At 41.2% G+C, this 15,928-nt stretch overlaps 1 protein-coding gene across 1 annotated transcript in view; it reads left to right on the top strand.

The window, feature by feature from the left end:
- LOC311050034 (nuclear receptor ROR-alpha A-like) overlaps positions 1-15,928 on the top strand; it is a 58,695-nt gene that overhangs the window by 35,340 nt on the left and 7,427 nt on the right. The window contains exons 2-5 of the mRNA XM_084064001.1: positions 2,964-3,049; positions 6,322-6,463; positions 7,990-8,270; positions 13,171-13,366. Coding sequence (XP_083920127.1) covers positions 2,964-3,049; positions 6,322-6,463; positions 7,990-8,270; positions 13,171-13,366 — 705 coding nt within the window. The remainder of the gene's footprint in view (positions 1-2,963; positions 3,050-6,321; positions 6,464-7,989; positions 8,271-13,170; positions 13,367-15,928) is intronic.

The raw sequence follows: 15,928 nt of genomic DNA, 5'->3' as shown, positions 1-15,928 counted from the left end.
ATAACTTAAAACTCAATTTTTAGCATGTTAGATTAATCAAAAACACCAATCCTTGGTTCTGGTGACTCACCCTACCCTCTTGATATGCGAGGGGGCCGTGTTTTTTCGATTACTTTTTTCAGTTATTTTTATATATTTTTTTGAAAATTAAAAAAATTAAATACATTAAAAAAATATATAAAATAAATGAAAAAAGTAATTGAAAAAACACGGCCCCCTCGCGTATTAGGAGGGCAGGGTGAGTCACCAGAACCAAGGACGGGTGTTTTTGATGAATCTAACATGTTAAAAATGGAGTTTGAAGTTATAATGGGTTTGTATGGGAAGAGGGCGTGTCTGATAAAATTAATATCAAAATTAATCTATCAAAATTATCTAAATACTGAATCAAGCAACTTAAAAACGGTCTGGGGGCTCTCAAAAGCCTGAGTAGATGATAAAATGACCCAAAGATTGCTTGAAAGTGATATATCCATTTAAGTAAAAGTATCAATACTGCAATGTAGAAGTACTCTGTTACAAGTTAAAGTCCGGAATTCAAAATTGACTTGAGTAAAATTACAAAAGTATTGGTATCAAAATGTACTTAAAGTACCAAAAGTAGAAATACTAAAATGTTTGAAAATAGCAGATCTACAAGCTCACAACGCGTCGTGATGTGACGCGTTGTGAGCTTGTAGATCTGCTTGTAGATTTTCAAATAGCCTAAGTATAAAATAGGGTTAAAGTGGTTAGTGTATGTTTTATAATGTAATAATTATACAAACTAAAGTATTATTATAACTAAAGTTTTCAAATAATTGTAATGGAGTAAAAGTGCAATATTTGCCCCTGAGGTGTAGTGGAGTAGAAGTAAAAGTATAGATAATTGGAAATACTCCAGTAAATTAAAGTACCTCAAAATTGTACTAAGTACAGTACTTGAGTAAATGTACTACTTACTGTAGTTACTTTACACCACTGAAGGGGAGGGAGGTTTGCATATAGAACTCATGTGGCTTCGTAAGCACTGTTTGAGAATTTCAGAGCAGTGACATTTTCAGTGGTAGTAATAGTGTTGTACTGTGGTTGTACTAGCACCAGTAGCCATAGAAGTTCCTACTTATCATATTTGAATTATTGAGCGCAGGATTGATGCAGTGGTTCTCAAACTTTTTCATGTCAAGGACCCCCAAATTGACACTTATTTGCCCGCGGACCCCCATTTGAAAAGATAAGCCAGGGACCCCAATAAGAGAAGGTTTATACGGCTTTCTAGCAGTGATTCTCAACCATTTTAATGTCAAGGACCCCCAGTTTGACATGCATTAGGGCTACGGAGCCCCATTTAATGGCATTTATACCTCTGGGACCCGAATTTATATTATAAAATCAATGTTAATTTAACTCTGAGAGTGTACAAATGGAACCAAATGGACCCTAACGGGTCCATTTGGTTCCATTTGTACACTCTCAGAGTTACAGAACCATAAGGGTCCATTTGGTTCCTATCCATCATTTAGCTGGGGACCCCCTGGAACCGCCTCAAGTACCCCCGGGGGTCCCCGTACGCCACTTTGAGAACCAATGGATTACAGTGCTGGTTCATTATCTCGTCTTTGTGTACCAACACTGCTGAACTCGCACTGCCACCTACTGGCCACTTTGTGCCCCTTCCTCCCGCCCATGCATGCAGGTCAGCCTGGGCCTCTGTCTGACAGGCGGTCTGACCCGCTTTGAACCCTCTGTGGTTGCGGGAGCGTTTCAGGACAAATTGCATAAGCATCGGGGCTTTAGACGGCGGGGGAAAAGAAACACAATACAGTCTGTGTCCTCACTCATGAGGACACAACCTTATAGACATCCTGTATAGCATAACACATTAACCCTTCGTTCGTTCGTCCGGGGGAAAGTTTGTTGCACACACACTTCCCTCTCGCATTCCATTGCGTTTGCTTGTTCCACATACACATCCATGGTATTTCACGTTGCACAGTCAAATCCTACCCTTTTTTTTTACACTTTCAGAGTTAAATTAGCGGTTCCAGGTTTGACATTTTTAACCTAATCTCTCTGCAAAGTGCAGCCCCGCCTTAACACAGTGGTATTTGTAGTTGGAACTTAAATATCACAAGTCATGTAAGGCCACATGCCGGGAGGGCAGGTTTGCTTCTGGTGATTAATGTTCCAGACATCCTTTATCTCCTCATTACCTTCATGAACTACGTACTATTGCTGTATGAGAGAGAGAACCAAGGCTGTTCCCTTTCACACACTGTGTTTACCTTGTTTGAATGCAGCCCGACAAGATTTATTACATACCCTTATAATTACTGTTATGTTCAGGGTGGGGAATTTAGTCTAAATTAGGATTGCACAAGGTAAGGTTTAATTCACGTTTGGCCATATGGCTTGCCACAATCACACATTTAATTTGCCTTAATCCCAAAATGGATGGTGAGGTGTAGACCAATCTCAAAATGATTACAAATAGTACATTTTACCATTTTAATACATGACAAATGCGCACCAAAAGTGCAAGTTTACGTGCATAAATTACCTCCAGGTTTAGGTGGGGTCGCGAGTCAATGGCCGCGTTATTTTGGGGTCGCGGGCTGAAAAGTTTGGGAACCCATGTTGTAATCTACCGTTGATGCTGTGTTGTTTTTACTATGGATAATATATAAGTGATTGGCTGTGTGTTATCACAGCTCAGCTGATGTTAGCCCTGAGTATGATGCAGTGTCTCCATCCACGGCTTGACCCAAATTTTGCGTTTTGCTCTCAGTTTCTTAGCTTTTTTTTGTGCGAATCAAAGCACGAATGAAAACGGCAAGTTGTTAAATTATTTGAGTGTGTGTGTGTGTGTGTGGGGGGGGGGGGGGGGGGCTTATCGCTAGAACCCTAGTCTTTAAATGTGTTTTTAAATGTGTCCGGAGCTTTAAGGAACATCTCTCTCTCTTGCTCTCTCTTCCTCTCTGCAGCTCAAATTGAAATCATACCTTGCAAGATTTGTGGAGACAAGTCATCAGGGATCCACTATGGAGTCATCACCTGCGAGGGCTGCAAGGTAAGAACCGCCCCTGGCAGCCTTATACTTCCTTTAGGCAAAACGAAAAATGCTTTTCAGAGCAGAAAAAAATAGGCAAGTATCAGTATAACTTGTCATTCCTTGTATTCAAGTACAACTCATTTGAAATCAGTCAACATATGACGTATCTATAAGATGTAACACGGGCAAGTTTTCAGCCAGATCCAAAATCCTTTGACTTCCATTAAAAAAACAAAGTTGCATACTTAAAAAAATACAAAAAAACATTGTAGTAACAAACTATACCATGGTCAAAATAGTGTTTTATTCACCCAAAAAAAGACATGGATTGCAGCTTTAACAGAGCAGGAACCTGGCTGAACTATTATACCTAGGAGGTCTAGACCAGTGGTTCTCAGCCAGTGGTCCGGGGACCACCAGTGGTCCTTCGGGGGGTACCAGGGGGTCCCCAGCGAAATTAGTTAACATAGCGTCACAATCATTTTAACCACTTAGCTTCAAAAAACCTTGAAAAAGTGTGCATATCTTTGAATATTAATATTTTTTAAAGCGAGAATTAACTGATATCTTGTTTCTGGGGGTCCCTGGCACAAAATATTTTCAAATGGGGGTCCTTGGCATGAAAGAGGTTGAAAACCACTGGTCTAGACGACTACCTGCTTTTGTCCTAACGGTCCTAGAATGACCGTGTGGAACAGGCACAAAAGCTCTTGACCAGAGTGGAGACAGAGTGTGCTGATGTTGGTCTTGGGCTAAATGCCAATAAATCTGTGGTTATTACCTACAACGTCCTCCCGGACCATCCACCTCTAATGACAACATGGAGGAAGTCAATGACTTCTTTCAATCAATCAAACAGCTCGCATGGAGGGCTCTGAACGGCGTGGCCGTTGTGTAGAATTCCAACCTCTCTCAACATGCTGTACAGCTTCTTCTGTGCGTTCTCCTTTACACGAATCCACGGAGCGCTGCCCTGTAGGTGGCGCCGCCATTGCTGCGTCGTCAGACTCGATCAGCTGCTGCTGCGCGGTGTCAGTCAGCTGCAGTCACTGACTGCTCACGTTACTCTTTTACCTGCTTTTTACTAACACTAACTTTACAAAGATGTACAGAAAATCGGGATGAACAGCCAAGCAGGTAAAGAGTAACGTGAACAGACGGACAGAACCGCAGCAGCAGCTGACTGAGTTTGACACCGCAGCAATGACGGCGCCACCTACAGGGCGGCGCTCCGTGGATTCGTGTATATGGATATGAAAACTGTACCGGGAAGGACGCTACAATGCTGAACGCTATACTAAACATCAACCAGAACAAGCACATTACCAACAAGCATCTGTATTACCAAGTGTCTGTGAGAAGATAGCATCTTCCTTCTCACAGAGAGAGAGAGAGAGAGAGAGAGAGAGAGAGAGAGAGAGAGAGAGAGAGAGAGAGAGAGAGAGAGAGAGAGAGAGAGAGAGAGAGAGAGAGAGAGAGAGAGAGAGAGAGAGAGAGAGAGAAAGAGCAACAACAACATACATGGATCATAAATCACTAGGGATTATACTTGTCTGGCGATGTCTGTTGGCTGCTGTGACAGCTGTTGGACTGCTGTTGGCTCATTTCACAGCTAACTAGTTAAGGGCCAGTGGGGAGTACTAATAAGACAATGTCATTGATCATGAGGACTACACTCAAGTAAACCGATTGGTCCACATGGGCTATTGGAGTTGTTGCAAGCACATTAACACACACATACATTCACACGCTCACACACACGCACACACACACACACACACACGTACACGCACACACAAACACACACACCAATGTGTATGGGAGAGTAATACAATAGAACCAGCACATGTGCAGTGGTCGGAGGTTGTCTCCCTATTTCCATTGAGAAATGTAGATCTTGTTGTCAGGTAGGATAGCCACTCTGGTTGACAAGTAGCCCTGCCTGAAGCTCATACGCACAATATATCCCCAGGCCAAGTGGCGCAATCCCTTCATGTCTGAGCGGTAGATATTTGGTTTTCCCATGCAGGGGACCTAGGGTTCGAATCCCGGGGTGTCACAGCTGCAGTCATTTCTCTGTTGGCAGACTCAGTGGATGTAAAACTTAAGGATTGTAGCTTTAAGAAGGCATTGATTTATCAAGCCTGACATTCTAGAGGCAGCTCTTCCAGAGCTGAGGAGCCCTGACAGCAAAGTCACAGTCACCCTTGTTATTCAGACGCATGAACAACCAACAGGTTTCTGCCAGTGAGGACCTCAGGCTGCGTACAGGCTCACACCGGTTTAATAACTCAAAAAATGTAATTAGGAGCCAGGTAATGAGGTGCTTTAAAAGTAATCAATAATATCTCATCTGGAACACATTTGTGTCATTTTTAAGATTTGAGCTAAAAAGCATTATTTTACACTTTGGGCTATTCAAAAATAGCAGATATACAAGCTCATAGCGCGGCACCGAGTGCCGCGCTATGAACTTGTAGATCTGCTATTTTAGAAAAATCTGAAAATGTGTGCAAATCTTTGAATATATATATTTTTAAAGCGAACAATCAGACATGCAAAAGTGTCACTTTTCAGCTACAGTCACCTTTTTGAACCCAAATAGGGCAATTGTGTGACACCTGACCCGAAAGAAAACAACATGTTGTCACCTTTTTCACCTCGGGGCTGTTTGCATGCCTGGAACATGTTTAACTTAACACATCTTTGGTTCTGGGACCCCCTGGAACAAAATATTTTGAGATGGGTGTCCACAGGCAAATACATATCATTCTGGGGGTCCTTGACATGAAAAGGTTTGAGCACCACTGATATAGAAACATAATTTTTTTTTCAGAATACTGTTGAGATTTAGGAGACATGTAGAATCGGCCTCAGGACTTAATGTGTTAGAATCATAAAGCAGATAGACAACCTGTGTTGGGAAGTTAAGTTTTTGTTTTCAGCAGCAGTGTTTCAACTGTACAATGTGTTGTTATTGATAGATTTTTTGCTTAAGACATGTTATAACACCACTGCAATGAGACAAACAAGACACCAGGATGTAGGGTTAACAGTGATATGTAGGCTATATGCATCATGGGACATGGAGGGAACAACAAAGGCAGAGACGGACAGAAAGGTTAATGTTATCTGTCAATATGTGTGTGTGTGTGTGTGTGTGTGTGTGTGTGTGTGTGTGTGTGTGTGTGTGTGTGTGTGTGTGTGTGTGTGTGTGTGTGTGTGTGTGTGTGTGTGTGTGTGTGTGTGTGTGTGTGTGTGTGTGTGTGTGCGTGCGTGTGCGTGTGCAGGGTTTCTTCAGAAGGAGTCAGCAGAGTAATGCAGCTTACTCCTGCCCTCGCCAGAAGAACTGTGTCATCGACCGGACCAGCCGCAACCGCTGTCAGCATTGTAGACTGCAGAAATGTCTAACCGTGGGCATGTCTAGAGATGGTAGGTTAACACGCACACACGCACGCACGCACGTGCACATGCACATGCACACGCACGCACGCACGCACGCACGCACGCACGCACGCACGCACGCACGCACGCACGCACACACACACACACACACACACACACACACACACACACACACACACACACACTCAGGGACGTCACAGGCTCTCAGAAAGTGGGGGGGATGGACTTTCGGTGGACTATACCCCTTATTTTACACTTTGGCTATTCAAAAATAGCAGCTATACAAGCTCATAGCGCGGCACCGAGTGCCGCGCTATGAGCTTGTATATCTGCTATTTTTGAAAAAGCGTGAAAAACATTTGTAACTGTCAAATGTAAACAAATTCTGTATTTTCAAAATTTCACGTTTTTTGGGCGAATTTTGTTAGTTTTTTTTTCGTGTTTTGGTTACTTTATTTCAGTTTTAGGGTTAGGTTATTTAATTCTTATTTTTGCTTGATTTTACCGATTTATTATCAAACAAATATATATATATTTTCTTTTTTTCAAAAAGTGGGGGGTATGAAATCACGGATCTGTGAGAGTGAGGGTGTCGCGTCGTACGCACAGTGAATGGCCGTGACGCCCCTGCACACACTATAATATATATATTTATCTAATGTGTCTACAGTAGGCACTAGGTAGGTCTAGAGAGAATTAATTATTTAACACCACACACAAGAGCAGTGGAAGGACAGTGTCGACCACTTTGGTCGTCCTCTATCTCCAAAACTACCGGCTGGATTGCCATGAATCCCGCTGAGCACATGCATTGCTATTTGAGTGACCCCCGTGACCTCTCCTCTCTAGCACCACCCTCAGGCCAAAATGACAACTTTCCACATATCTCATTATCTATGTGGCAGGTCTATCAGATGGCAGGGTTAATTAACCCTATACTGATTTTGGTGGCCCGTTTGCCTCATCTCTTGTGCCAGCCTTAGGCCAAAATGTCCTCTTGTTTTCAATGTTAAAGTCACTTTGTTCTCTAGTATTCATGGTACTTTATTTTATCACCCCCACTCCCTTTTTACCCCCAATGTACAGTAGTCATTATGCCATTTTACCCATTCCCCTTGTACTACAGTCCCTTGTACTACAGTCCCTTGCACTACAGTCCCTTGTCGCTGAACCCTACTGGTTGGTTTGTTAGGTAGGGTGTCGTGAGCTTGTGTCCCCTCCGATACACGTCCGATACAAAGTCCGGAATTCAAAATGTACTCGAGTAAAAGTACAAAAGTATTGGTATCAAAATGTACTTAAAGTACAAAAAGTAAAAGTGCTAAAATGTTTGAAAACGCGTCACGTTGTGAGCTTGTAGATCGGTATATTAATGTATATTTTATAATAATAATAATAATGTATATCTGCAAAGTAACTAGCAACTTAAGTTTTCAAATAATTGTAGTGGAGTAAAAGTACAATATTTGTATCGTTGGTTCATACAGTAAGTACTCTTGTAACATTGCTTCTCTGGTCTCCTCTGGCTCCCTTCCTCCTCTCTTGGAACACAGCGGTGAAGTTTGGTCGAATGTCCAAGAAGCAGCGAGACAGCCTCTACGCTGAGGTCCAGAAACACAGGCTTCAGCAAGCACAGCAAGCACAACAACAAGGTCAGGCGGCCCAGGCCCACCTCCTCCACTCCCACCCCAGCCTGGCCGGCGGGACGCCCGGGGAGGCCGAGCCTCTCTCCGCCCAATACGGCCTCAACGCCACGGGCCTCACGGAACTCCACGACGAGCTGGGAGGATATCTGGACCAGCGCTCCCCCGGGGAAGGTTCAGCGTCCTCCAAGGTCTGTCATTTGTCATGTGGATCCCTTTAACCCAGACAAACCCGATACGCATTTGTGTCATTTTAAGATTTCTTTAGGCTATTAAAAAATAGCAGGTCTACAAGCTCATAGCGCAGCACCGAGTGCCGCGCTATGAGCTTGTATATCTGCTATTTTTTGGGGAAAATTGTGGGTCTTTGAATGTACTGTATATATTTTTTAAAGCGAACATTTGTAACTCAAATCTTTGCTTCTGGGGGATTCTACAAATGTATTCTAAATCCTAACTAATGTTGCTATAATATCAGTGGTTCTCAAAAATTATATGTATTTGGCCGTAGACCCCCATCTCAAAATAGTTTGTTCCAGGGACCCCCAGAAGTTGTAACAGAGTTAAAAATGTTCGCTTTAAAAAATGTATATTCAAAGATTTGCACACATTTTCACGATTGTTCTAAAATAGCAGATCTACAAGCTCATAGCGCGGCACTCTGTGTATATCTGCTATTTTTGGATAGCCAAATAACTCTTAAAATGACACACAGACGCCTTCCCGGTCTTAAAGGGTTAATGGTTGTTTGGAATGTTTTTTTTATTTCAAAACTATGGCCGGCAGTGTGAAATCATGCACCATTCACCAGTTTTCAGTCCAACGGCATTTTATTAACTATTCAAGTTTCACAATATGTTTGAGGTTGGGCTGTGTTCACTTTCCCCCCAAAATTCCCCCAAATGATCGAGGTATTTGGTATCGGCTCTGTGCATAATAGTCCCGAGTTTTCCGGTTACAGTTTCCCTTAGCTTTACTTGATTGGCGCAACAGCAGATTTAAACTAGAAGCACATCTGCTGCGGCACCAATCAAGTGAAACTTAACCCGGAAATGGGCATGGTCACCTTCAGGAACCCCAGGATTGTACTCACGCACAGCATCTATTATCTGGCGATTAAAAAAGGAAAGAAAGACAAAAAAAACAAAAACATGCAGGGGTCTTGAGGGAGCCACAATGTTGATGTGACAGGCCAGACACCTCCCACTGAAATAAATTCAATTTTTTAGACACTATTCCATGTGTCTTGAGTCTTAATTGCGTTCATAGAATGTAGGCTTTGGCACTAAATTAATGAACAGTATTAGTCTAACAAATAAGTGTTATAGACTGTAGGTCCTGGTTCACTTATAGTCTCGTTCACAGGCCTGACATTTCCTTACAAAAATCATCTTTAGTGTTGATTCCATGCAGTTAATGTCAATGTTATTTGTCTGTTTTCTTCATCCAGACATGCTGTAATTGTCAACTTGAGGGATAATACTACGTCCGGAAGAACCATGTTGTACTTGCTCATCCCATTATACTATCTGAACAGTCAAACATTTGAACAAATCTGTCCTTTGAAATACAATCAATATGCCTCACGTCCCTTTTCATTCTTTAGAAACGCCATTGAGTCTTTAATAAAATATTTTTTAACGTTATTGATACTTTGCACTTCCCAGACAGGACTTAACTTCCCTCACGCAGGCACACCCCACTGCTGTATATATCGTAATAAAGAACTAACTAAACTAAATAAAAATTAAGCTACGATGACTAAAACTAAGACTAAATATTATTGACAATTTTGTCAACAAATAAAAACTAAACTAAAATGTTAGTGAGGGACGAGTGCAGAAGAGATCCAATAGAACTAAAAGACAAGTCATTTTATGCTTGGTTGCGCTCGGGTGTTGCGCTCTGAAACAACGCAGAGCGACGTGTTGTGAGCTTGTAGATCTGCTATTTTCAGCATGCAACCAAATGTAAAATCAGCCATTGCGACGCGATCAAGGGACCGCCAAAATACATTTTACGACTAAATCTACAGTTGATTTAGTTAATTTAGACTATAATTTTATGATATTTAGTCGACTAAACCTAGACTAACAGTGAAACATTTCAGATTACTAAAATATGACGAATAAGTGGAATTTGATTCAAAAGACTATGACTAAAACTGAATAAAAATGTGCTGTCAAAATCAACACTATCGTGTAACTAGCTTCAAGTAGTGAGGGCATTGTCGCTCTTCACATTGTACAGAATCCTTAGAATTAGATCACTAAAAAGATGAGAATGTTCAGTTCAACTCGTTCGTCTATGGTAAATTGAGAGAGGCTGTTCACTGACGGAACACTTTACAACTTGAAATCTATTTGATACAGCAGCTGGATATAAACTCTACACCAGTGGCCGCGGCCGCCAGGGTCGTGCAAGGGAAGCCAATTGGAAAGGAGAGGGGGGAAACAGAAAATCATAAAAACTATTATATACTGTATATAATTTTCCAATTCAATTCGTAAGATTGTTGGTATTCCTATTTTAGGCATGTCATTACACTCAAACATTTTCGAATAAGCTCACAAGTCGTCGCTGCGTAACGCGTTGTGAGGTCGCGCTGTGAGCTTGTATATCTGCTATTTTTGAATAGCCAAAGAAATCTTAAAATGACACAAATTATGCTTTCCCGGTCTTAAAGGGTTAAGGCATTTTGCAATGGGGCGCCACAGCCAGAAGTTATGGTTATTTGCTGGTCCTCCTAAATTCATGGCACTCGCAGACCGCATAGAGCCAACGCAAATTGTTATGTGCTCGTATTTCATTAACATGTTTATTTTGTAAAATCGATTGATGAACGACAGCACTTCATTCATTCAGCAGTTTTTTTATTACTAGTGTATTTGTAGAACCCCTGCACATGTAGTGTAGGATGTGAGGTTTCTTGTATTTCAACAATGTTCATGTTCATGCTGTTTGAATAAAATATACTAAAGAAAAATACCCCTCTGTACTTTTTCCACAAATTGCACCCTCATTCTGGCTGTCCTAGTTGTGTCATTCATATTTTTTGATGCTATTCCGATATATTAATGCTATTCATAATTTACTTGACATTTATATGTATTTAGTTCTGCGACTCATTCCTTTCTTTTTTTGCCATAGTATATCACTCAGTCATATTTTGTTATTGTCACTTGTTTCTATACGCTACGTGTGATGTGATGTGTTTTGTTGTTTTGTACTGTGTTGCTGCTGTGACAATGTAATCCCTCTGGGATCACACGCAGAGTGACAGACCAAACCTCTGTGATCACATTTCGTTCACTGAATGAAACATTCACATGGATACGCAGTCACTGAGTGAGAGACCGCCTGGAATCGTTCAGTGAAACAGTGAATGGAATCACAGGCCTTTCGTTCACTGACTCGTTTCATTTACTCCGCAGAGATACATTGTCACACATCGACATTGGCTGATAGTATTTAAGTCCAATGAGGAAAGAAGAACCACCACCTTTTCAGCCCAGTCACAATTTGCAGCTCAACTGACAAGTGAACAGATTTTTTCAGAAAGTACATTGCTTAATTTCATTCGGCCAAAAACAACTAGCTATTTGGATGAATCGTTTGTGAGCAACCAAACACTAGCTAAATCTGCTTTATCTCTGTTTGCATTGGATGACTTGATTACATTTTATGAAACTGACACTGTTGCTATTTTCAAATACTCGCAAATTACCCTATTACTGCCCAACATGCCTGTTTGAAATTGAATCCATAGTCAAACTGGTGCTGGAAATACAACAAATATTTAAAAAAAAGTACATACACTTTAACAGGGTTGCCATTACCAAGACAGTGGCAACTAAAAAATTACATAGTTGTGTCACTTGAAACATCACTGCATGAAATTAAATCCTTTTAATGGGACCTATTTGGTGTGCATATTTCTGATCCAGTACCCATTGTATTGGACATTGTTATGCGCACAGCATGGCACCTATAGGGCGTGAGGCTGTCTAGAAGAGGGTCTGGCTGTCTTTGTGTATGTCTGCCTGTCCGTGGCTAATCTTGCAAACCACTGGACCGATCAGACTACTAGTGTTGTGAACACTACTGTAGTGTGCACAACTTCTAGACCCTCCAGAAAAATGCGATTATGCGATTGCATGATTTACCGCATAATCAGCAAAATGGCGCATAATTATGCGGTGGTAATATTTAATGTGTGCATCGCATAGCATCGGATAATATGCGAATCGTATCGCATATTTCGCAACTTTCTTCATATTTCGCAACTTCGCGCAATTTCACCGCATAAAATCACATTAAAAAAACGCATATTTCATCGCAAAATCTAGGATTTTAGCCTGCATAATCAAGGATTTTAGCCCACGTTTTTCTGGAGGGTCTAACTACAAATAGGCCGTGTGGCAGTAGGCATATATATATATCACATAATCAGATCCACTGTGCTGCCGTCCCTCCATATTTGGGCAAGACTGATATCATCAACATGGCGTCAGACAGCCAGAGGGAAACCATGCTGTTTTTAGAACCCATCTTGTTTTTAATCCTTTCTAATGTCAAAAAGACTGCCATGTCTAGTGGTGACCTGAGCATATGAGTAATATTAGTGTTTTATAGCAATGCTTGAAATCATATCAACTGTATCGTTGCTGTCGAGCGGAAACCACATTTTCAGGGCATTACGGAAAAAACATGTAAATATGGAGATAAGAGGTTTCTGCCCGACAGCAATCATAATGCAAACTAATATTCAGCTAATACTTCATCAGTGTCATGAAGCCTGCAATCAACTGACTTGCTGTCTGTCAGTTAGGACAGCGGTGTGCCTGATTTACACTTGGCCGTGTATCGTATCACGCACCGAAAATAGCAGATCATCAAGCTCACATGAACATTGTGAGCTTGTAGATCTGCTATTTTTCAGCAAGTATAAATCTGACCGCAGTGGTCTGATCGTCCAGGAACATTGATCTCAATAGAGACATCCATTCTACACATCACAATCCTGAGACAAAAAATGAGTTTCAAAATCAAACTAACGCTCAGGTGTTTTACTGTGTGGTCTTGCCCCAGGCGGACTCCAGCGGCGGAGGGGGAGGTGTCGGGGGGTTCTACCTGGACATCCAGCCCTCTCCGGATCAGTCCGGTCTGGACATCAACGGCATCAAACCGGAGCCGGTGTGTGACTACGGCTCGGCCAGCGGATTCTTCCCTTACTGCTCCTTCAGCAACGGAGAGACGTCACCCACCACCTCCATGGACGAACTGGGTGAGTGGAGGGAGAAGGATGACAGAGGGAAGGATGAGAGAGGGAGAGAGAGAGGAAAGGAAGGAGAGAGAGAAAATGTGAATATACCTTCAAATAGTGAATACAGTAGAAGCACTCTTACTTGACTTAACCCATTAAGACCGGGAACGCGTCTGTGTGTCATTTTACGATTACTTTGGCGATTCAAAAATAGCAGATATACAAGCTCATAGTGCGGCACCGAGTGCTGCGCTCTGAGCTTGTCGATCTGCTATTTTTTGAAAATGTGTGCAAAACTTTGGATATATATATATATATTTTTTAAGTGAACATTTGTTCACTTAAAAATGTTGCTTTAATATCAGTGGTTCTCAAACTTTTTCATGTCAACGACCACCCAAAATGATATGTATTTGGCTGCGGACCCCTATATTAAATTGTTTGTTCCAGGGACCCCCCTAGAAGCAAAAAGATTTCAGCGGGGAAAAAATCGCTTTAAAAAATATATATATATTCAAAGATTTGCACAAATTGTCACGACTTTTCAAAACATAGCAGATCTACAAGCTCATAGCGCGGCACTCTTACTCAAGTAGAAGTACTCTTACTTTACTTCAATATTACTCAGGACAAATAGGTGGCTCTTTTGAAGACTACTCTGGGTAATAGCTACTTAGTTACATAACCATTTCAATAAGAATTTGTCCAACCAACCAATACCACTGCAGTTCAGTGATGCTCTTCAAAGTGGTGACCATCAGTTCTTTATAAGAAATATTTCTCATAGTTTGACTTATGAGGGAAAAGAGGTTTAAAGTAAACTTCAACTGGATATCCTCCTGATTGTGACACAACAATTCGAGGCTACTCTATATTTGTATCTTTTCTAAATTAATCAATTAATAATGTCTTTAAAATGTACTCCAAAAATGACAGGCACTCATTTGCAATAACAAGGGTACTTGTAATTAGTTACTTTCTATCCCAGTGTGCGGTCGTGATGGCACGAGAGGAGGAAGAAAAGAATGTTGTAGTTACAATAAAAAAAAAACACAGACAGAAAGAGAATGTTTAGAGAGAAAGCCTGTGTGAACACAGTTCAAATGGAGAGAAAGAGAAAACGAAAGGGCTCTGTGAGAGCGAGGGAGGGAGAGAGGGCGTCTTAAAATAGCACGAGGGTGGAATCTCATCTCTACAGCTCATTAAAATCACGGCGTGGTTAATTAGTTGTCTGTTAATTGGGGCCTACTGGGATGTGGAAGGGCCACTCGTTGAGGGAAATCATTTTTTTTAGCCTCCCTGGAGTGTTCACTGACTCTGTTCTTCTTTGACAAAAGCATTTATCATAATGACCCCCACCCCAAACACTAAAACACCAAACACTAGCATTTGTACCTCATACCAGTACCATGTTTTTGGCCTCTGGTGCTGTTAAGCATTCCTTCATTAGGATCTCTGGGTTTATATTGCTTACTCTAAACTTCCACTGATTTGCCTTATCGCTTCAGCTACAAGCTTTTAGTGTTACTAGATTATGTTAGGCAGCCCACTAGTTGCTAATCAGGATTGTGCATACTAGGGGTGTCACGATTCACTTACCTCACGATTCGATTCAAAATCGATTCCTAGGGTGCCGATTCGATTAAAATTGCGATTCTGCGATTAATTGATATTCGATTCGATTCTGCGATTTATTGATATTCGATTTGATTCTGCGATTTATTGCGATTTTCTACCCCAAATCACTTTGCTTTAATTATACTAGAACTTTTTAAAACAATTCTGAACATTATAAACCATGAAAAGTTGAATCATACACTTCTATGCAGCCAGATCATGTCAGTCAGTCTTTCTGACATTGATTTCAGACAAAGTGCCAGTGAAAAAGGTACTACCTTATTAAAAAAAAAGAAAAAATCGTTTTTGAATATTTTGAAACGATTTTAAAATCGTGGTATTAAGAATCGCGATTTATTCATGAATCGATTTTTTTTGACAGGCCTAGTGCATACAGTAACATTATGGAGTATTATTTTAATCCTGAGTATGTCAAATTGGTCAATTTTGACACTTGCAGTGTCCATTGGCATATCTTTCCGCAATATCCATTCCGTATAAATGTGTTGTGTGACTAGTCTCTAAACACTAATCACAAATCTGCCCCTTACATTCCCGTCAGATTCAGATGCATTGCTTGCACAGGAAATTATGCATGCGCGCACAATTAAGGCACGTCAAATGTGGAAGAGAATGCGTGTAGGTGGTTTGGCTAATGGAAGGCTATGACAGCAACACACCTAAGCATTGATTTTCATCTTGAGGACCTTATATTCCGAACATAATCCAGCGGTAGCGGTAAAGAATATTAACTCGAAAGTATGCTACTGCTACTCGTGCGGCTCGTTAACCGTTTTCTGACTGGAATGGATTTGTATTCAAATGCACTTGATCAGGCCACCAGTCACCACATAGTCAGTGTTTTCAAGCCACCAAACAGAAAAAAACCTTTATAGTGTGACTTTAACCCATTGAGACCGGGAACGCATCTGTGTGTACTTTTTAGATTTCTTTGTGCTATTCGAA

The sequence above is a fragment of the Gymnoscopelus microlampas genome, assembly GCF_963454915.1.
Source record: "Gymnoscopelus microlampas genome assembly, chromosome: 1".
Classification (NCBI taxonomy): domain Eukaryota; kingdom Metazoa; phylum Chordata; class Actinopteri; order Myctophiformes; family Myctophidae; genus Gymnoscopelus; species Gymnoscopelus microlampas.
This window is presented reverse-complemented; position numbering and strand designations above follow the sequence as displayed.